The sequence below is a fragment of the Protomyctophum parallelum genome (assembly GCF_964188405.1).
Source record: "Protomyctophum parallelum genome assembly, chromosome: 5".
In the NCBI taxonomy this organism is placed as follows: domain Eukaryota; kingdom Metazoa; phylum Chordata; class Actinopteri; order Myctophiformes; family Myctophidae; genus Protomyctophum; species Protomyctophum parallelum.
Window position 1 is genome coordinate 22,488,494 of NC_139702.1, and position 22,887 is coordinate 22,511,380.

At 44.6% G+C, this 22,887-nt stretch overlaps 1 protein-coding gene across 1 annotated transcript; it reads right to left on the reverse strand.

Annotated features, from left to right (window-relative positions):
• Nucleotides 1–1,414: 1,414 nt before the first annotated feature.
• LOC310858264 (3',5'-cyclic-AMP phosphodiesterase 4C-like) lies at nucleotides 1,415–21,676 on the reverse strand (the record flags this gene model as incomplete). The annotated part of the gene is made up of 17 exons (XM_083764370.1): nucleotides 1,415–1,633; nucleotides 1,727–2,497; nucleotides 2,961–3,143; nucleotides 3,551–3,673; nucleotides 4,363–4,517; nucleotides 4,894–4,993; nucleotides 6,812–6,976; nucleotides 10,042–10,140; nucleotides 10,346–10,503; nucleotides 12,180–12,273; nucleotides 13,140–13,302; nucleotides 13,952–14,019; nucleotides 16,730–16,769; nucleotides 16,919–17,095; nucleotides 17,883–18,010; nucleotides 19,033–19,167; nucleotides 21,635–21,676. The coding sequence occupies 17 exons, from the start codon at nucleotides 21,674–21,676 to the stop codon at nucleotides 1,415–1,417; spliced, it is 2,820 nt and encodes a 939-aa protein (XP_083620496.1).
• Between the last annotated feature and the right edge of the window lie 1,211 nt (nucleotides 21,677–22,887).

Genomic DNA, 22,887 nt, shown 5'->3' on the forward strand with positions numbered 1-22,887 from the left:
GGGTTCCAAATGGCCCCGTACGGGTCTGTAACTCTGAGTGTACAAATGGAACCAAATGCACTCTCAGAGGGGTCCTTGAAATTAAAAAAAAGTTTGAGAACCACTGTACACTATATGGAACAGAGCCTTAATTAGTATCATCAGTAACACCTAGGGGAAGTAGGGAAGGGGCCCGGAAGTAGGAAGAGTTGTTCTGTGTGCATAGAATAGAGCATATTGCTCATATTGACGACACAGACGTGTCACGGGACGCTCATTCACTGAAGCATATAACATCAGGCTTTAATAAGTTGACCACTTAAGTTGTGTTGCGGACGCTTCCAGCGGAAGGAGAATAAGCAGCCCTGTCGTTCACACGTGTGTGGTGTTAGAGAGTATTCCAAATGACCAGTAGTCTCAGAAATCCAGCATTTATGGTTTTAAGGTTAGTGTGTGAACTGTTCCTAGACCGAAGTCTGAAGACGCAGCACTGCTCTCACATGGAAATATCATATTTGTTCCAAAGGTGCAAGAATCTTTCTTTTTTTTGCTTTTTTACTTTTCCGACAAAAATGGAAGAATAGTTTAAGTTTGTACAAGAATCTTGAGTTAATGGTCAGAACAGTAATTCTGTATGGTCTTGTTAATACGTGTGTGTGTGTGTGTGTGTGTGTGTGTGTGTGTGTGTGTGTGTGTGTGTGTGTGTGTGTGTGTGTGTGTGTGTGTGTGTGTGTGTGTGTGTGTGTGTGCGTGTGTGAGTGAGAGGGGAGACGAGACGAGATTAGAATGTAGTAAAGATTAAAGATAGAGAGTAGTCCATGAAATAAAAAAATAGGTTTGGCATGCTGTTGTTTGAATGTATGTTCGTGAGGTTTTAGATTCTAGGGTGCTACAAAAGGTCGATAAAACAGTTTCCCTTCATCCCCATATATCTATGGCAGTGGTGAATGTACATATGCTATAGGTGATGAAGGCTCATCTTTCACCAGGGCCAAAATTCCTGGGAAAAACCTGCTCGGAGTTGTTGTAGTTACGTACATACAGTGCAACATCTGGCTGTCCAGGCAGGCATATGCAAAATCTCCTTTTGTTGTGGTTGTTGTCGCTGGAATTCACATCTTCAGCAACTCTCAACGTGTTCGTTAGCGGTAAAGGTGACATCAATAAGTCAGCACACAAAGACTTCCCACCAAGCACCTCTTGGGATAAGCAGCACAAATGCTGTATGACCGAGAAAAAAAGCATTCTCTGGTGAATGGGTGGTCTTTATTCCACATCTACATGTCTTCCACTAGCACAATGTTATTCTGTACTTACATTTCTCTCTCACATAATCCTCTCTCCTTCACCCTTCCATAACTATTGTGTATTTAGTCCGACTGCCTCATTTTTCAAAACTCTCTCTTGTCTCGTAAGTCGTGTTGTTCATGAGTGACTAACCATCCTCCTCCTCTTTCCCTTCCTCGTCTTCAGCCTCCACCTCCTCATTGCCGTCCTCTACTGTCTCACCCTCCTCTTTCACCTCTGCCTCCTCTCTGTCTTCCTCATTCTCCTGCACTTCTCCCGTTTCATTGTCACAATTCTCATCCTCCTCAGCTTCTCCTCCCTCCTCCTGTTCTCCATTTCCATCTGCCTCGTCCTGCTCTCCCTCCTCCTGTTCTCCATTTTCATCTGCCTCGTCCTGCTCTCCCTCCTCCCTCTCTGCACTCTCCCCTCCATCTCCTTTCTCCTCCTCCATCACAGTCACTTCTCCCCCCTGCTCATTTCCATCATTCTCTTCTGTGTCTCCTCCTTCGTTCTCTTCTGTGTCTCCTCCTTCGTTCTCTCCAGGCTCCTCCTCCACCTCTTCTTGCTCTACGCTCTCATCTCCATCCACCTCCTCTGCATTCACCTCCTCGTCCCTCTCCTCTCCCGTCTCATCATCCTCCCTCTCTTCCTCCTCCTCCCCTCCTTCTTCCCTCTCGTCATCTGTCCTCTCTCCTGTGATCTCGCACTCGTCCGCCCGGTCTCCCTTCTCCTCGTCTGCTCCTTCCTCTGCGTCCTGCACCTCCTGCCCCGTCGAGTCTTCATCCTGCTCCTCTCCACCACCTTCCTCCTCCTCCTCCTGGACCTCACCACCGGCGTCCCCGTTCTGTTGTCCGTTGTGGTTCTCCTCGTCGTCCTCGACCTCCACGCGGGAGTCCTCGTCCGCTGCGTGGTCTCCCTCCATCGCGGCGTCGTCGCAGTTGGCGTTCCGTCTGAGCACGCTCCCCCTCCTGCTGCCACCGTCCACGTCGTTGCCCAGCAGGTGCGTGTTGTTGTGGTTGTTGTGCTCCAGGTCCTCCAGCGTCAGGTCAAACTGGAAGCGGTCGCGTTGCAGCAGGTGTTTGTCCGGCGGTGGCGAGGGCGACTGGGGCATGGCGCCCTGGTACCACTCCCTGTTCTCCTCCAGCGTGTCCAGCAACTCCTGGGCGTCGGGGTGCACCAGGTCACCCCACGTCTCCCACAGTGGGTGGACGATGTAGTCGATGAAGCCCACCTACACCAGAAAGGGGGGGGGGGGCAGAGGAGGCAGGCAAGGTAGTGGGGATCATAAAAGTTTAACTTTTTTCTGTCTGGTCATTCATTCATCAACCATGATACTTGTTAAGCTCATAATTCATGCTTCCCACCCAGAGTATATGAATGATCCTACTGATTTTAGTGACCCCAATGGTTAATGGATGCATTGTCAGAAACTTGATGAGTAGGCTACACTTGCTGAACATGGTGGATGAACCCTAAACGTTTTGAGGGGTCCCATGATGTAGCCTCCACCCTCGAGCCAAAATGTAAACTTTTCCTTATACAACCTATTTGGCAGATTTCACGATAAACCCATGGTAATTCCTGTAGCCTCCTTCAGTGAATATTAAAGAAGACACATGATGGAATGCATGTATGAAAGAAAACACTGTGTGTGGGGGTTGGGGAGGGGTGAGAGACCAAGAAACAAATGTTACCTGATTCTTCTCCACAGAGGCTGTGTGCTTGTCACACATAGCACTGATCTCCATGCCTTTCTCCCTTTCCTTGTCCCCCTGCCTAAAGAACTCCTCCATAATTCTCTCTGTCCATTGTCTGTAGATCAGCAGAGACTTGGTAGGGTTGCTCAAGTCTGCACAGTGCACCATGTTCCTTAATACCTTCTCACATTAACGCATGCAGAAATAAACGCACACACACAACACACACACAACACACACACACACACACACACACACACACATACACTTTCAATAACATGTGTGTAATGTATGCGGGTGTAATGTATGCGGATACACTCGGTGGCGTGTCACGGATCTGAGGTTCTTCTGTGCATGTACAATTATGTGCAGTGTAGTTTCGTACTGGGATCCAATACAGTATTTGCATTGATCACAAAGTTAGGACAAAATATATAAAATCATTGCATAGATAGAGAACATAGATGATTGCCTGTACATGTACTGTATGTATGCATCCTGAAAGAACCAGAGGTGTGTTGAAAATCGACGACATGTTTTCAAAATTACTGCATATAAGATCAATAGAACTTTATCACAGCAGTCACCTGTATGCGTTCTGTGTAGTGGTCCAGGAGTAATACACCGGAGCTTGTCACCTTCTTGGTCTCCACCATGGTCTTCAGGTCAGCCATCAGGGTCATGTGCTTTGACATGTCAGTGGCCAACACCTAGAGGGAGACAGAGAGCAGGAACAAGCGTTGAGAGAGGTGGAAAGTATACAGATACCTGTAAAATGAATTAGCTCTGAATCAGTTCAGGAGGAAAGTACTTTTCTTGAGTAAAAATGGGTACAAATTATTATTCCTATACTGGCACTTCCCTATGTATCATCTTTGAGGATCACAGTAACAATGCCTGGGCACTGTTTCTGTTTACATCTATCTAGAAAGTTCTACAGGAGTTGCTCTGGGTGACGGCCTCAACTAAAAGCCTAAAATAGAAATGTAATACAAAACTCTGCAGTAAAAAGTCTTCCTGAATTGAGCTCAAAGATAACTGATGCGGTTGCGATTTGAAGATGCTCTAAGCAATGTCTTTTTCGACTAAAACGATGACGATCGTCGTCGGCTACCTTTTTTCACTGACGAAAAGTAAATATGAACTAAGCTATGATGACTAAACCTGAGACTAAATTGACAATTCGCTTAACTAATAAAAACTAGATTAGACTGTTTGGTTGCGCTCTAAAAATGCCAAGTGTAAATCAGAAAAAAGAATTCTGTTGACAAAATCAACTGTAGATTTAGTCGACTAAAATCTTATGATATTCAGTCGACTAAAACTAGACTAAAACATTGCAGATAAAATATGACTCAAACCAATTGAAAATGTGCTGTCAAAAAGGAACAGTTCTAACCATGTCGATGACGAGCTTGCGGAGGCTCTGGCGCTGTCGCTTGGTGAGGTTCTGAAAGATGTCACAGTTTTCCTGGTGCAGAAGCTTGAAGCCCACAGCCAGGTGATGGTTCTCCAGGACCGACTCATCGTTATACATGAGGGCCAGCTCAGAGTCTGAGATGCATGGGAATGACATGATGTTGTTGTGACACAGTGACGAAAAGGGAAAGGGAGAAAGCTAAGAACTGAAAATGCAGTGTCAAGATAAGGAGGAGGCAAGGATTGATGTCACTATAAATGAAATTCAAAACATTTTAGAGTGACCGGTCGAACAATATGTTTCAATGATGTCTCCGCAATGCGTCCACCATAAATTGTTATTGCGTGTACAATTTAGATTATTTTATTATATTGAAATCTCTGGGACAGAATCATTTGAGATGGGGAGGAAGACAATGAAGTCAATCCGAGACATGAAAAGGTCTGAGGTATTTCTGGTGTGAGTTTCCGTGTGTGTGCGTGCGTGAGTGTGTTTCGAGCATGTACTCACTGGTATTGATGAGGAACTGGTTGGAAACCCCAGGATGATCTACGTCATGAATGGCTGCCGCGAACAGAGCAGCAAGGATCTCCAGATCAGTGAACACAGCCTGGGATTAGAGAGACAGATTGAGGGTGGAGTACACAGGGGTAGTGACAGAGTGAGGGTGGAGTACACACAGGGTTAGTGACAGAGTGAGGGTGGAGTACACACAGGGGTAGTGACAGAGTGAGGGTGGAGTACACACACAGGGGTAGTGACAGAGTGAGGGTGGAGTACAGACAGGGGTAGTGACAGAGTGAGGGTGGAGTACACACAGGGTTAGTGACAGAGTGAGGGTGGAGTACACACAGGGTTAGTGACAGAGTGAGGGTGGAGTACACACAGGGTTAGTGACAGAGTGAGGGTGGAGTACACACACAGGGGTAGTGACAGAGTGAGGGTGGAGTACACACACAGGGGTAGTGACAGAGTGAGGGTGGAGTACACACAGGGGTAGTGACAGAGTGAGGGTGGAGTACACACAGTGACAGAGTGAGGGTGGAGTACACACAGGGGTAGTGACAGAGTGAGGGTGGAGTACACACAGTGACAGAGTGAGGGTGGAGTACACACAGGGGTAGTGACAGAGTGAGGGTGGAGTACACACAGGGGTAGTGACAGAGTGAGGGTGGAGTACACACACAGGGGTAGTGACAGAGTGAGGGTGGAGTACATAGGGGTAGTGACAGAGTGAGGGTGGAGTACACACAGGGGTAGTGACAGAGTGAGGGTGGAGTACACACAGGGTTAGTGACAGAGTGAGGGTGGAGTACACACACAGGGGTAGTGACAGAGTGAGGGTGGAGTACATAGGGGTAGTGACAGAGTGAGGGTGGAGTACATACCGGGGTAGTGACAGAGTGAGGGTGGAGTACACACAGTGACAGAGTGAGGGTGGAGTACACACAGTGACAGAGTGAGGGTGGAGTACACACACAGGGGTAGTGACAGAGTGAGGGTGGAGTACACACACAGGGGTAGTGACAGAGTGAGGGTGGAGTACACACAGGGGTAGTGACAGAGTGAGGGTGGAGTACACACAGGGGTAGTGACAGAGTGAGGGTGGAGTACACACAGGGGTAGTGACAGAGTGAGGGTGGAGTACACACAGGGGTAGTGACAGAGTGAGGGTGGAGTACATACCGGGGTATAGTGACAGAATGAATAAAAGAAAGCGCAAATTTGTGATTTCATACACCTGCTCTTGCTTGAGCCGATAGTTCTCATTCACACTCAAGGCATTTAGCACTTAGTGTAACATAGTGTAGTCACTACACTATTAATGACTTATTAAATGTATACTCACTACACTGTAGTAAAGTAGTGGGTAGGTTTGTTAAGTTTAGTACACACTAACACTGGCCCATGTAGTACACTTTAACACTGACTTATTTATTTCTCACTTGATGTTTGACGTGGCGTTTTAATTAATTAAAGACTGACCGGTCGGAAATTAAGCAAGTCAGACGATTGTGCCATACCCATCGTACCTGTTGTCAGTCAGAGTACCCGTTGCACCCGTCAATCTGTCTGTATCTCTGTGTCCCTTTTATGCCCTTATATGGATATATCTGTATTCTGTATCTGTCTGTCTGCACATGTCCCTTTTATGGCCATATGGTTTTTCAACGGGTGCAGGATCCAAAAAAGTAACTAAGAAAGGAGAGAGGAGTCAGGTGACCTGACGAAGGCCCCTGAGGCCGAAACGTTGTATTATCTTTCCGCTATGTTGTCAATAAAGTTTGGGAGCTTTTAAAACGGTGTGGGGATCTCCTCTCTCCTTCCTTTTATGGCCATACACAGTATATTGATATTGTGATGCCATTGTGCCCATTATATGAGCATGCCCATATAAGGCACACACGGGTGTGTGCAGTACACCTACATCCAGGGCAGGCGTTGAGAGAAGGACGTGTGTGGACTGGGTGACATCAGCTGCATGCAGGCTGTTGTGGTATGCTACGTTGCCATGGTAATGGTCCTCCAGGGTCATCACATAGGTCACAAAGGTGTCGACCGGGATACGGAACGTCTTCATCAAATCTCGCTCCTGAAAGTGCACAGCAGGCCAATCAATGAGTCAGTGCATAGCTGAGGGATTTTTGTTTAGAGCACTTATGACGTAAAACGTTTCCCAGCAAAGTTTATGGATTTTAATGTTTGTTTATAGGGCACTAAATGACGACGTAAGACGTCATTTAGTGCGTCATTTTATGTGGCCGATATGAATACATCTTGTAACAACTTTTGTTGAATTCATAGAAGAAAGAAAGGAGCCAAGCAGCACAAGTGTGTTTTTTTTACCTTACACCAAACGTCTTTGGTGAAATCTACAAGCTCAAGTCACAAGTGACAATGCCTCGCAGCGACAGTGCCTCGCAGTGCTAGGCGTTTTGAGTATATGTAGATCCCTCAAATTAGGTATGCTAGGGTTCAGATGGTTAATGTCAAAAAAAGGTTCCTATAACAACACAAAGACTTTTGCCCCCCCCTTTTTGTGTCTCTGGGGTGTACGGGTAGCCAAGTCTAAGTGGATGATCAAAAACACTTACCAGCCCAACCACCATCTGTCAACGCTGGTGTACTGTCAGGCAGGCGATCAAATGCTGAAGGAACAGACTATTGGACAGTTCTGATAGGCACAGGCTGCTGAACAGACACTGCGTCCTGTCACCAATGCTACAGGTGCCACCGCCAGTCTAACACGATTAGATCGCCATTACTCTGACACTGTCACTTGGCAATGTGTATACGACGTGCGTGAACATTCCATTCCTACAAATGTCATAAATATTTAATATCAACTGCTACTCTATGTGATGTTTTTAACTTGCACAAAAGACAGCGGTAGACTGAGACTTTATTTTGAGAACACGCTTTGTGTTCATTTGTTTGATATATGGCTCAATATTTGATATGTTTCCCTCTTTCTTATAATTATGTACGTATTAAACAGCAGTTTGTAGGTCACTTGTACAAAAAACTATTTTATAACATGTCAGGTGACATGATCAGCCCTCTGCTTCTCCAGGATTCATTGTGAGCTTGTCGATTTTTATACATTTTAGGCATTTGAAAACTTGTGAAATGGGACATTCTGCATAATAAGTACTTTCTACTTTTGGTAGATTTTGTACTGTATTTTTTGTAATTTTGTATTGTATTTTGTACATTTTGAATTACGGACTTTTACTTACAAAGTATTTCTATATAGCAGTATCGATACTTTTTTTTTTTTTTTTAAGATATTTTTTTTGCGGCTTACGCCTTTTATTGATTTCTTAAGGGACAGACAGTAGGCTGACAGGAAACGGGAGAGAGATGGGGGGATGACATGCGGTAAAGGCCGTGTCGGGTCCGGGAGTCGAACCCGCGGCACACCGCGACTGGATCACCAGTCCGGTGCCCAGACCGTTACGCTACGGCCTGGGCAGTATCGATACTTTTACTTAAGAAAAAATTTGAGTACTTTTTCCACCACTGGCTCTCCCTGAGGGTTGCAGTCCCACCCCCATTCATGACGACGAGAGCCCCGGAAGAGAGTTCCCCATTCATTTTCCTCATAGACTTTTCAAAAAGTATTATTTATTTAAAGACGTTAAATAAATAACTCCATCGTCGTTTCCAGTCATCCCGGTTCTCCATACATCCGGCCAGTTCGTTGGTACTTTGCGCTCCTGCATCGCTCTTGAGTACATCCACGTATGTTAGCGTGGGGCATCCTCGTGATCGATGCCCGTGTGTTGGTTCCCAGAGCACCAGTTTGCTGGCTGGCAGTTCTTGATGCCTTTGGCAGTGTCCTGCTAGTCTCATTCTTCTGGCTGCTATTTTCTGGCTCACTCTTGGTAATCCCTCATACAGAGTCTTGTTAGTGACATGTACAGTCATGCTGATGTTAAGCACTGCACGCAGCATTCTGGTGTAGCACCCGTCAAGGGACTTCTGCAGGGTTGGCTTCAGGGTCCAGCATTCACTGCCGTATAGGAGAACAGACTCCACTGTTGCGTAGAAGAAGCTGAGTTTGATTTGTCGGGGGAGATTGGAGTTCCATACACTGGTCATGCCATTCAGGGCCCTCCATGCAAGTGCCGTATCCTGTTTAGTATCATTCTGTTGTAAATCTTTGCAGTGATACAAGTCAGGCTGATGCCTCGGTAGATGTCTGGCTTTGAGAGGTCCCCAGCTTTAGGCACTGGAATGATGTTGGACAGAGACCATATTTCAGGCTGTTTGTTGTTCATTAGTGACAGGTTGCAAAACTCCAGGGTGAGGTCATCAAGGTCACAGTTCTTTAGGACCTCTGGGGGTATGCCATCTGGCCCAGCACTCTTGCCCTCCCTCACTGTGGATTTCGCCTTGGCAAGCTCACTGGTCGTAAAGGGCAGACAAAGCCAACTCGGCTCGTGACAAATCATGACAATAAAAACAATGTTTTGGGCCGATCAAATAATTAGTAAGAAAAAAAGAAAAAAAAAAAGTGTTGTACCCTGCCTTTTAATTTGTTTCAGTCATGATTTGTCACGAGCCGAGTTGGCTTTGTCTGCGGCGTAAACATATTTTTGAAAAGTCTATGGGGAAAATTTACGGGGAATAAGGGACTTTCTCGGCCCCACCCCTCTCCAATTGTTTATATTGTGTTTAGTTTCCAAGATGGCCGCAGCACCAGGAGGGGGTGGGGCGGAGGTGAGTGGGTGGGGTCGACATTTGCCCTTACTGGGCTGCGTTCAAGACACCTATCTGTCTTGTGTATGTGTTTAATGGCCGCTCCAATGTATTTCCAATGAAAGCCCATATGGTTTGAACAAACATTTTGTTTGATGGGGGAAGGGGGCAGAACACATCCATCAAAGCTGTGTTCAGACACAAGTCAGGTGTCAGACACAAGGCAAGTGTCTTGAATGCAGCCCAGTAAAGGCATATTATGTCCTGCACCCCCGCTGTCTACTTTCTCAACATTGAAAGTGGGGAGGAGAGGCTGCCCACTCTCTTTAACAGAATCACACATACAGGCAGGCAGGAGCACGCACGCACGCACGCACACACGCACACACGCACACACACACACACACACACACACACACACACACACACACACACACACCTAATTGTATTTACCTGGAATATGGCGTACATGATGCAGCTTAGAGGTCTGCTGTTGGAGAGCTCTGCTATCCTGAAGATATTGAAGCTCCACTTATCCAGATCCTCCAGCTCCTACGCACACACACACACACACACACACACACACACACACACACACACGTGTGCGCATGCGTGCACACACACACACACACACACACACACACACACACACACACACATACACACACAATGTGTGAGAGAGGGAAACAGTCAGAAAGGAAGAGAAATGAGAAACAGTGAGAGGGAGGAGAAGAGAGAGACAGACAGACAGACAGACCTTGGCCAGCTCATCCTCTTGGTCTGTGTTTACCCCAAAACGAGGCACTGATGTGTTGGAAAGGCTGGAGCTGTGAGATAGCTTCCTCACTCCACTGATACGACTCATCGACTTGTCCTTCAGAGTTGGAGATGGGAGCTCCACTTCATTCTGCTTGTCTAGAGATTTTTGGGATCACACACAAACACGCACACACAGTGCACGCACACGTGTAAAGTTGCTTGTAAATATTGATAGTTGCGGGTGATGTTTTTTGGGGTTTGTTTTTAAAGTTTAGTTGCTTATTTCCAAATTGTTTAAACCAGTGGCCTTCACACCTTTTATGTCAAGGAACTGCAAATTAATATACATTAATGTATTGTCTGCGGACTCCCATCTGAAAATATTTTATGCCAGGGAAATGTTGTGAGCTCGCTTCTCTTGGGCTTGTTTTCAAAGATTGTTTATTTTTGGCGCAAAAAACTGGCAACACTGTTCTCAAGCCTTTCCTGTCGGGCCTGCTAAGCTCCAACATCTGCTTGTGGGGCATTTTTAGCGCCTTCAAATTTGATAAATATGTTAGCTCTGTAGTCAAAACCAGCTCTTCACATCTTCAGATTATAAGTATATATCTCTAGGGTAATTCATGCTCTCATATACCATCAAGGCTTGATGATTATTGTAAGTCTCTGTATGTGGTCATTGATCCAGTCATCCTGATCCTGCAACGCGTTTAAAATGCAGCTGCCCGTGCCTCCACACCAGTAACAAAAAAGGAAAAGCACAACCACATTATTATTTGGCCTCACTCCACTGGCTCTCTGTCCAGTGTTAAAGGACAACTTCACCCATTGTCAAGCTATCTTCATTTGCAGACATTTCTGAATGCCATGCTGTCACAGTTTGGGACAGGCAGGTGTTGGACCCAAGCACAGACAAAAGCAGAGGACAAAGCAGGAAACACACAGAACTGGAAACTGCTACATAACAACAGCTACACTAGTACTCTAGCAGTATACAGGGAACAAAAGGAACAGAGGGTTTAAGTAGGACAAACCAAACACAGGTGATAATCAACATAGGGATTGGCTCAGAGACTAACAGGACACAGGTGGAGAAAACTAGTAATCACAGGGAGGGTGAGACAACAGAAGTAACAAAAGGGTACAAGGACAACAGGAAACACTTCAAAATAAAAGTACACAATAACAAATCACCACAGTTCATGACACATGCAGTCTACTAGTCAAAACTGTGCATGTATTTTCTAAAATAGCCTTGTGGCCTTTTGTCAATTCACACTTCACAGCACATTGGGCCTCACACAGCCACCATAGAAAAACCATGTTTTGGTTTTTATTTATATATTTTTGGGGCCAAAAAAGCCAACATCTTAACCACAAAAGCCAAATAAAAGGGAATTCCCTATGACTCGGGGGAGATATTAGACTTTTAGGCTGAGGTTGTGAGCCACTGCTACACATGCAGTAATAAGGGTCGTCGGGATCGGGACTCAAACCCAAACTCAAACTTACCCCTTCAGGACAGGATCACCTTTTGGGGTTCTTGTATGTACAGTATATAGCCTAGCAACATAACATTTTTGAAATGTTTGAATGAAAAGTACAAATTTGAACATTTCTGAAAACTTAGCTCAGTATTTAGGCGTTTTTAGAAACGGCCGTAGTCCTAAATGGGTTAAGAGCGTCTGCTAAATACCTGAATTGTAAATTGTAAAGCTGTGACGTGCCATCAGGCTGCATTAGAGCCTGCATGTGGTATGTGCCTGGACCGCTAGGCCAGCAGGCGGTTGACATCATGTTATGCATGGTAGCCTTTATACCAGTCAACTCACCCAGGAAGGTGCTAGAGATGTATTCTGACACCTGGTTGCCTGAGCGACTCATCTCTGACAGGTGGGACAGCTCCCTGCTCAGCATCCTCTTGAACTGCAGCAGAGAGTGGGACAACACATAGATTAGGGGGACGTACAGCCCGGTGTTGAACACCACAGTGTAGGGCTGGTACATTTACAGACAGACCCCAGTGCTGCACCACTGGCAGCTCAACAGTGACTTTACATGAACGGAACAATACAACATAGCCTGGAATTTTATACTTGGGTTGTGGCAGGTTAGGTTAGGTTTAGCCTGGCCCAGCCACCGTGATTTCTGGTATAGAGGGGCGGGCACCGCCGGGAGCAATGTGTTGAATCATATTGGTTCACCGATCTGAGCGCCCGTCCTGGTAGAAAACAGCAGACAACACGGACGTCACCAATTTTCGAGCGACGCCCCTCCGCACTGTAGTTCACTCCCACTCCGTCCTAGACCAGGAAACGTGGCTCGTTTCCCCAGGCATTCATTCTTTGAGCCGAATGCGAATGAAAATAAAAGCCTGGGTACCAAGGCTAGGTTGGTTAGGTTAGGTTAGCTGGTTACTCCACAAATACATACACATCAACAAAGAAATACAGCTAGAGCAACATCATGCCATCATCATATAGTCTGTTGTCAAATAAACATCCGATACACTATTGCAGTTGCCCAATAGCTCACATTGCACTTGGCACATACAAAAAATTTGTTTTTCCAAAAGGCATAGCCTACACAATAAAGTCAGGCTGGAAGTGCAGACAATTATGTAATATGCGCTTGCAATTTTTGTTAAATGTGAGTAGCCTAAAGGTTTAAGATTACAGTATAAGCTTGGTTATACCGTACAATACATTTCACACAATGACATCAGATTCATCCGTTTCATTTTTGTGTTTGATATGTGCTGGTGGTGGTGGTGGGCAGTGGGCACTCAGTACCTTGTTGGAAGCCATGTCGCTGACAGAGCGGTGTGTTTGAATGGTCTCCAACTGGTCCAGGCACCAGTCCAGTTCTTCTAAGGTTTCCGCAGCCAGCTGCTGGTAGTGCTGCTCAGACAGGGCTGGCCTGGGACTGGAAGACACCCCACTCAGGGGAGACCTTCTGGGGACACAATAGCACAGTGTGGTTTCATTAAGACATAGAAGGCCTATGTCCAGAGCAACTTACTGTACAGTAAGCAAGAACAACACGAGGTAATAATACATCAACTCAAATGCATAGAAATTGTGATCCTTGATGACTATTTCTATGCATTTGATGCATTACCTTGTGTTGTTCTTGCTTACTGTAAATGTCTCTGGATTAAGAGTGTCTACGAAATGCCTAAATGTAATTGTAAATCGTAAATTGAAGAGATATATCAGAAACAAATAAAATTGAGAAATAAATAAGTAAAGCATAAACCTCTCTCAGAGTCATAACAGTAAGTATTGCTACACAAAAGTGGTCTTTGGATAAGCAGCAGTGACACAATAAGAAACATTTGTCAAACAAAAAGAACATAGTGATAACTATACCACAATGTAATACAAAAACACAGCGATATTACTGAAACTTTACATGAGCGTTCAAGCATTATGCCATGCCTGCTTGTAATGATACAGGAAATAGTGGTTCAATACTTTTCATCCATAATAAAACTGGCAATACTTGTTTTGACTGTATCACTGTAAGAACTACTTAGATCAAGTATTAACACATGTTAATCTAGTCAGTGGCAGACTATTGGGGATAGAAAATTGGTACTGACTTGACTGGCGTGGAAACATTGGCAAGAAGGGTGAAGTTGCTCCGCACTGATCGTAAACTGGCCAGAACCTATAGGAGAATATAATAATAAAATAATAATAAATGTATGTAGGCTTAACAATTTTTACAAACTGTGTTACAAAACAACACGCAGTGGTAGGAAATACAATAAAATGCAGGGAGTACAACAAAAGACAGACTCTTACAGTGTAGCAGAGTGTCTCACAACCTCAGCCTGATGACCTAAAAGTCTAATATCTCCCCAGAGGCAGAGCTATAGACTCTATAGATAGTATAGAGAATTCTATAGCTATAGAGATGTTGGCTTTCCACACGGGAGATCCGGGTTTGAATCCTGGGCGTTACATATTCACATGACCATGTGCATAGCGGTCAGATCTGTGCCTGGCTTGTTTAAATTATAGTTATGTCTAAATCATAGTGACATGACCATTGCATTAGACCATTTTCTTTTAAAGATATTTTTAGGGGAGCTTTTCCTGCCTTTATTTCGTAGTGTAAATAGTCTGAAAGGAAATGGGGCGAGAGAGATGGGGAGTGACATGCAGCAAAGGTCGTTGAGAACGGGACTCAACCCCCCGACGACACTGTCAGGCTTAGCAGCCTTGACGTCTACGCCAGCCGTACGGTCCACATTAGCCAATTTTAAAATAGGATATGGCTCACTTCTGCTGATGTAGATAGTATAACATAATAGGGTAGTAATGTCATATGATGAAGCAACGTCCAATCAACTCCAATTTTAAATCACATGCGGAGGGGTCTCTATAGAGCACATCTCCAAAACCACTTTAGTAACTATAGGCCTGTATACCTTCAATGCATTATAAACATACCCATAATCCATTATATAATCTTTAATTAGATAAAGTACTAGCAATAATCATCATAACACATTATAAAGCGAGAGACGTGCACTCTGTGGAGAGCCCCTTTTTAGCTAACTATTATTTAATTCATTAAATTCATTCATTTTAATTCATTAAAATATATAGAAAAGAAACCAGCAAAGGAACTTTTATATTTCTATTTTGTGCTTTGTTTTTCAAAGGAGAATTAATGTCAGCATGTCTTAAATGGTTTCAATTTAAAAAGTAGATTAGGCCTACTAGCAACTGCCATTGGCTACGTTTACATGAGCAGTTAAATCCCCTTTTCATTCCGAATAGAAGTTAAATCGTATTAAACGTTGTTATGTAAACACCTACAAAAACTTACATCCGAATGAAAACGCTCGATGCGATCTAAAAACCATTCCGATGTCACTGGCCGGATTACTCCGATGTTCAATGCGATTGAAAGAAAATTGGACTCATGTATACACTGCTTCGGATGTAAATTAATTCTGGTCTTTCTGAGCATGCTCATTTCCATTGCGCTCCAACTCCAAGGCGCTCATAAGCCTCATATCCAAGGCGCGCTGAGGAGTTTGCACATAGAGCGCGTTATTTCGTGCATTTTGTGTGTGTGTGTGTGTGTGTGTGTGTGTGTGTGTTCAACGGTCTCTCTCTCACACTCTCTCTCTCTCTCTCTCTCTCTCTCTCTCTCTCTCTCTCTCTCTCAAAAATAACGAGCGACCCGATACAATAATAATCAGTGTGTTGCGTGCCCTGGCCGTGCTGTAGATAATAAAGTAGGCTACACATAAAAACGAGATGATCACCTTCCCAGCGGAGAAGGGGAGCCGCAGCAGGTGGGGAAAAAAAGACGGTAAACATAGTATGTCCGTCCTTATCCAAGCAGCAGCCTCAAAACTACTGCGGAATGAAATGATGGGATTTCAAAGTGTCGTCTTTCGTCTGAAAGTCACAATGAATGAACTGCCTATATTTTATGTGTCCAACAGATGGCGTAGTTTCACGTGAATTAACATGTATCATGTCTTCTATCACTTCTCCATATAAACACTCATTCGGAATGACCATTTCCCATGTAAACTCGTGGCAAAAAACATTACATCGGATGTATTTTATTCTGAAGTATTTATTCGGAATGATCACCCTTCATGTAAACGTAGCCAGTGTCATAATTTCCATTGAGCACCCCAACATGTCATGGAATGACAGTTACTGGCACATGCACTGGCACAAGTCAATAATATTCACTTAATATTCACTCGATTCATTATTATAGACAGTGAGTGCCATGACAGAGTCAGTGTCAGAGCAAATTTGCTAAAATGGGAGTTGATCTTGATTCTCCTGAATTAAAATTTATAATGATGAGATTTCGCAAACTAGCTAGATAATGACCATGATACTGACCATGATAATGACCATGATACTAACATTATACTGACCATTATACTGACCATTATACTGACCATAATGCTGACCATAATACAGACCATGATATTGACCATGGTAATACTGTATACTGACATGATACTGACCATGAGAACAACAAAGGTGTCACTACTATAGGTCAACAGCCTGTATAGTGGTTATGATGTTGGCTTTCCACACGAGAGACTCAGGTCCGAATCCCGGACGTGCTGGGACCCAGATCGCGTCTCCCGGTGGAAGGAGATCAAAAGGGGGGTGAGTGTAATATCAAATATCCCCCCCGGGTCATAGGGAATTCCCTTTGGCTTAGTAGTTAAGATGATGGCTTACATTTATATACTCAGGAGACCATAGAGTTTGAATCACAGGCCTGTACATTGGACACATTTATATTTGTGAGCACATCCAGTTGGTATAATGTCATAGGTCCCACAGTAATGTACTGTATACTCTGTACTGTATGCGAAACTCACTTGAGCAAAGGGTGTGACGATGAAGTCCTCTGCTGTGTGCCTGAGAGACAGAGAGATGGGAAGAGAGGGGATGGAGTCAAAGAGAGCCAAAGCAATAATTGAAAAATGAAATAATAATGCTCCATCTGTGGATCGGTACACAGGCATAGTGTCATGAATGCTCTCTCTCTCTCTTCCCCTGTGTCTTACCCCTCACTCGCCAGGGAGTTCCGCGAGACGGTCTTGGGGGACATGTCGTAATCGGAGTCGGAGCGGTAGAGGAAAGACTCTCGTCTCTGGCCCTGAGGGAAGGAGGTGTGTAGGGTGAGTCCTGGGCTCTGTCCCACGGGGGTGTGAGCCGGGGTCGCTCCGTTTTCCACTTCACATCTAGAACAAAGGAAGAATAGGATGCATACACAGTATTTGAATGTGGCTCTCTTCACCCTCTTCCAAATCCCAACTCCCTGCATGTATCACTCTCACTACAACTCCCTGTATGTATCACTCTTTCTACAACTCCCTGTATGTATCACTCTTTACCCTCTTCCAAATCCCAACTCCCTGCATGTATCACTCTCGCTACAACTCCCTGTATGTATCACTCTCGCTACAACTCCCTGTATGTATCACTCTCGCTACAACTCCCTGTATGTACAGTATCACTCTCGCTACAACTCCCTGTATGTATCACTCTCGCTACAACTCCCTGTATGTATCACTCTCGCTACAACTCCCTGTATGTATCACTCTCGCTACAACTCCCTGTATGTATCACTCTCGCTACAACTCCCTGTATGTATCACTCTCGCTACAACTCCCTGTATGTATCACTCTTTAGTCTTTACCCTCTTCCAAATCCCAACTCCCTGTATGTATCACTCTCGCTACAACTGCCAATAAGTTACGCTCTCATAACTGCTCCACTATACCTGGATTATTGAGGCTTCACAGCCCCCCATATCATATCAGCATTGAGGAAGTAATTTTCTTCGTTAAATACCAAGGCAAAAAATAACTATAGAGGAGGGAGAGACTACTGTATAATGCAACTTTTTTTGGTATAGGCTGTGTGTGTGTGTGTGTGTGTGTGTGTGTGTGTGTGTGTGTGTGTGTGTGTGTGTGTGTGTGTGTGTGTGTGTGTGTGTGTGTGTGTGTGTGTGTGTGTGTGTCATACCCATCGGCGTCTGCATGTGTGATGGAGATGCGTGGCGGTATGCGCAGTGGAAGCGTTGTGGGTCGAGACGCGTTGCTCTGCACCTCTGGTGAGCGCGTGCGGTCTCGGGGGCGGAGCCAGCAGGGCACCTGCCAGGTCACATGTCAGGGGTATCACAATTATTTGTACACGCTCAGTTAGAGTTAAGGGGTCCTAGCAAATACAACTTTTGAGAACCACCTATTCTGAAGAAAATCTAGAAACTGACATTCAGTAAGTGTATCTTATGTCTAAAATGTAACAAAATGAGGGGCACGGTGGCACAGTTGGTAGTGCTGTCGCCTCACAGCTAGAAGGTCCTGGGTTCGATTCCCGCTGGGGACGCTGTGGGCACTGGCGGCGTGTTCCCTCCTCCGCGTCATCAGTGCCCATACCCGAGGCGGGGGTTGGCGAAAGGGCCTTTCTGTGTGGAGTTTGCATGTTCTCCCCGTGTCCCCTAGGGTAGATACCCTCACAAAAACATGCAGTAATCCTGGTCTCTAAAACTACCTCCCCCTGGCCAGCCGGGGCGCCTGATGGAGGGGAAAGGAACTGGTCGGAATAACGTGTCCCTTCCACGCGCTACATCCGGCCGGGGAAATTCCCCTCTGTCAGGTGAAAAGAAGCAGCTTGGACTCCTCATGCATAGAAGGAGGCATGAGGTCAGTCCGCTGCCCCCCCAGGTTGGCAGAGGAAGTGTAGCACCCAGGATTACATTAGATAATTGGCACTGGGTGAAAAGAAAACTGGGTTACAAAATCGTGGGATAAAAAATAAATAAATAAAATGTAACAAAATGTAACATTAGCCACGAACAAGACATAGGGTTCCATTTTCGTCACCGCTAAACCCCTTATCCCTAAACTTCTTTGCCTTTTTTACTATTTTGAAAAACATTATTTTGAATAGTTCAACTAGCCAATCTACATTGACACGTTGTGAGCTTGTGGACTGGCTATATTAACTATTCAAAAATGTTTTGCAAAATAGTAAAAAAAAAAAAGGCAAAGTAGTTTAGGGATAAGGGGTTTAGTGGTGATGAAAATGGAGCCCCAAGTCTTTGCCACGGGCACGTTCATGTACGGACATATTGATGACCCGCTGCTTATTCCTGAACCTGCTCCATCAATACCTGAAGACTAGAAGAGAGTCTTCGGCTTCTCCCCCTGCGTAGCTCCGCCCCTAACGTGGCTCCCGACGTATAGGAGCGGCTGTAGCTAGATGACTCCGCCTTCTCCCCACCACCTTCTGTACCTGTGTCTTGACCCTGTCAGGCGGAGGGACATCAAGGAAAAGAGGGTAGTTACTGTAAATACAAATACATATAGTAAAACATTTCCTTAAAGGGTAAACCTATTTTGGTTCATATCATTATAGGCAAAAGGTTTCAAAGATTTTTTTTGTTTTTTGTTTTTAAAGCCAAATGTACAAGCTCACAAGACGTGCAACACCGTAGTACAACAAAGTACGGTTAGATGTATGATTTTAAATTCATGGCATCTTGTCTAATGTATCACATTGGCTGATGTTTCCATGTTTCATTTGTACCCATTGAAATGCTGGTGCAACTGATAGTTTTACACTAGTCCAGAGTCAGACTGGACATTATGTCCCATCTCTGTTTCATAAGGGCTGATGAGCCACATGCTTGCACATACTCACACGGCTAAAAGAATGGCGTAGAAAAGAGAATAAACACATACAATACGTGCAGAAAACATCAGCTGCATATATGCAGCAGGCCCTCCCTGGACAACCTTTTCAGGCACACATTACCTTTAGCTGTTTTCCTGGGCTGGGGTGATCAACCAGTGACAGTGAGAGCTTTTACATCTTATTATCTAGGCTCGATAATCTGAATAATACAAGAATAGAAGATAAATAAATAATGTTATGCTAAAATCTAACAAAGATTGGGTCAATAATAAGGTATGATACATTCTGTGACTGTCTGGGGAGCAGCAAGGGCATTTAATATTATTAACCAATAATGGTTCATAATATTAAATGTTTATTTGTTTGTTTATTTTCGTCCACTCAGTTAATCACCTCAGCAGCCCAATCTGATCATCTGGTAGGTCAGAATGAGGTGATTGCACACAGCTGATGTAATGGTGTGTGTCTGTGTGTGTGTGTGTGTGTGTGTGTGTGTGTGTGTGTGTGTGTGTGTGTGTGTGTGTGTGTGTGTGTGTGTGTGTGTGTGTGTGTGTGTGTGTGTGTGTGTGTGTGTGTGTACGTGCGTGTGTCTGGGATAAGGCCTCCACAGACTGAGCTCTCTACGAGGCTGATCTGCACTGCAGTACCGTAGCAACAAAACACTGGGGGAATGGCAGCAGTTGCTAGGCAACAGTGCCGTGTTGGTTGCCTCCATGCTGCGTTTGATGTCGTCCAGACTCCAGACCCAGATGTGAGATGCTCACACAGGCACAGGCACACACACACACACACACACATACACTACACACACCAATACATGGACACGTACTCTGCAGAACGAATAATATAGTCTCTCTGTATTTCTGTATTCTATTAGAGCCTTTCCGTATTTCATCCACAATGTCACCCGTAAACCACTTAAGTGCCAATTTATAGTGCCATCATTTACGATGGGGACACATCGCGATGCGTTCAGTGCAGATTGCAGATCAGTGATTGTTGCTATTTTTTATATTCCTTGGCTTCTAACTAAAGTGAAATATTTGACATTTTGTAACATTTTCTGGTAATGTATTTTATTTGCGTTACATTTTCCGCCTATAGTGGCATGCTCAAAATAGGGATGCCAGGTTGGAAGTTGTTGAAAAGCACATGGTGCTTGATCCCTGGATCCCATAGGAAAAAGGACTGTGATCACAGTGGCTCGCTAAGTGGCTCACACCAAGTGAGAGGACACTGGAGAATTAATGATTATTCAGGGTGTACTGCTGACTGAAGACCGATTAGATTCATACTTTGCACGTCGGGAATAGCTGAACTACAAGCTCACAGCGCGTTGCGGATGCAACACGCTGTGAGCTTGTAGGTCTGCTATTTTCTGCCAAGACTAAGACATTTGTGTCAAGCCTAATACATTGGTCTTCTTGACACGGACAAATCTTCATAGGTCAGGAACTAGGGCGCTTAAATGTGTTGGGGTCGCAAGCATCAGGTTAGCAGGCCCTTTAATTTAACTCTGAGAGCACAGAAATGGAATGAAATGGTGTACATTTGTTCCTCAGAAACGTCTCACTCTCAATTTTACAATGTAGGATCGATCACACATGCATGCATGGATTGAACGCACGGACGGACATACGTTTGTATGCACATACCTAAGCATACCCATATCTACGATATACTGTGCATGCATATAGCTCTGCATCCACTGAATCCATGCTCACACAAGCTCTGCATCCACTGAATCCATGCTCACACAAACCCTGAATCCATGCTCAGACAAACACATGCATGCAAACAAACAAACAAACAAACAAACAAACAAACAAACAAACAAACAAACAAACAAACAAACAAACAAACAATCACGCACACACACACACACACACACACACACACACACACACACACACACACACACACACACACACACACACACACACACACACACACACACACACACACACACACACACACACACACACACACACACACACACACACACACACACACACACACACACACACCATGTGTGGGCATACTGTACAGTATGTTTACTGGTACGTTCACCTTCTCACCTCTTCTCCGTTCACCGACAGCACGCTGCGGCTCTTCCTCATTCTGATTGACTCGTTCTGGGCCCCAGGGCGGAGTGTTCCGGAACCCAGGCAGCAGAGCAGGTGGAGAGCCAGGACCGGAGCAGGTCAAAGGTCACTATAAGGTGTAACCGGGGTCAGACCGGTCACAACCGGTCCCCATTTGGATCTGACCGAGCCAAGTGCCTCGCACTCCGTCAGGCTCAAGATTGGGACTGGCAGGGACTGCGTGTTATTATCCTGTCAAACCCCATTCATGTACTCCCTGGAAGCACCCAGATCAGTTAGTTATCGTTTTCTATGACCTGTTGGCATTCATGTGCCGGAGTTGGAAGAAGAAGCAGAACTCATTTCATGTTTTCTATCACTTGCATACAAAAATACATGGTTTTTGTAAATTTTTCGTCTTGCTTTGGCTAGGCCAGCCAATGGCTTATACCAGTCAAAGGTCATGGTGTCAACCCCTTTGTATCCAGGTGTTTTGATTTGCTCATCCAATGTCGAGGATGATTGTTTTCATGAAATGTCCAAGCCAGAACACTGTCGCCAAATGTACAGTACACACACTAGTACTTTAAATGATCAATCCCACATCCAAACACTTCCACGGTTTGATTTCCTGGCTGGATTCGGCTTCTGCATAGGACAGACGTTAGATTTGAGAGAGAGTCTGTCAAGATATTCAAAAGTTGTGTTCGCTGAAGTCTTTGTTCTTCTTCGGCTATGGTGTACGTGTCCATTTCATGTTAGCCTCCTTGTAGAAAAAGAGAGATTGGGAGTTAGTATATAACAAATAATTAATTCATACCTCTTTTAAATATCTAACTACTTCCCTCTTACAACTCAGTGTTGTGTGAGACACCACTGTCCTTTGGAAATAAGGAGCCACATAAGCTTACAGCTATACAGTACCTGCTGTTTTCACCTGTAATGACATGCCCAACATATGGACGTCAGGGATACTACTACTATACAAATACTACTACTACTACTACTACTATACTACTAAGAATACTAATGTGATTTTCCAAATATGTTATAATGTTAAATTGTTATATTATAAACGTAGACGATTTCTGAAAAGCAATTATACAACTTTATGTTCATATTCTTTTGTGACACAAGAGCAGCACAGAGGAGAAACGAGGAGAGAAATCTTTAAATTGGAAAAGACAATTGTGTTAAGTTAGAATAGATAGATGAAGGACACGAGAGGAGCATGTGATACATAAGTT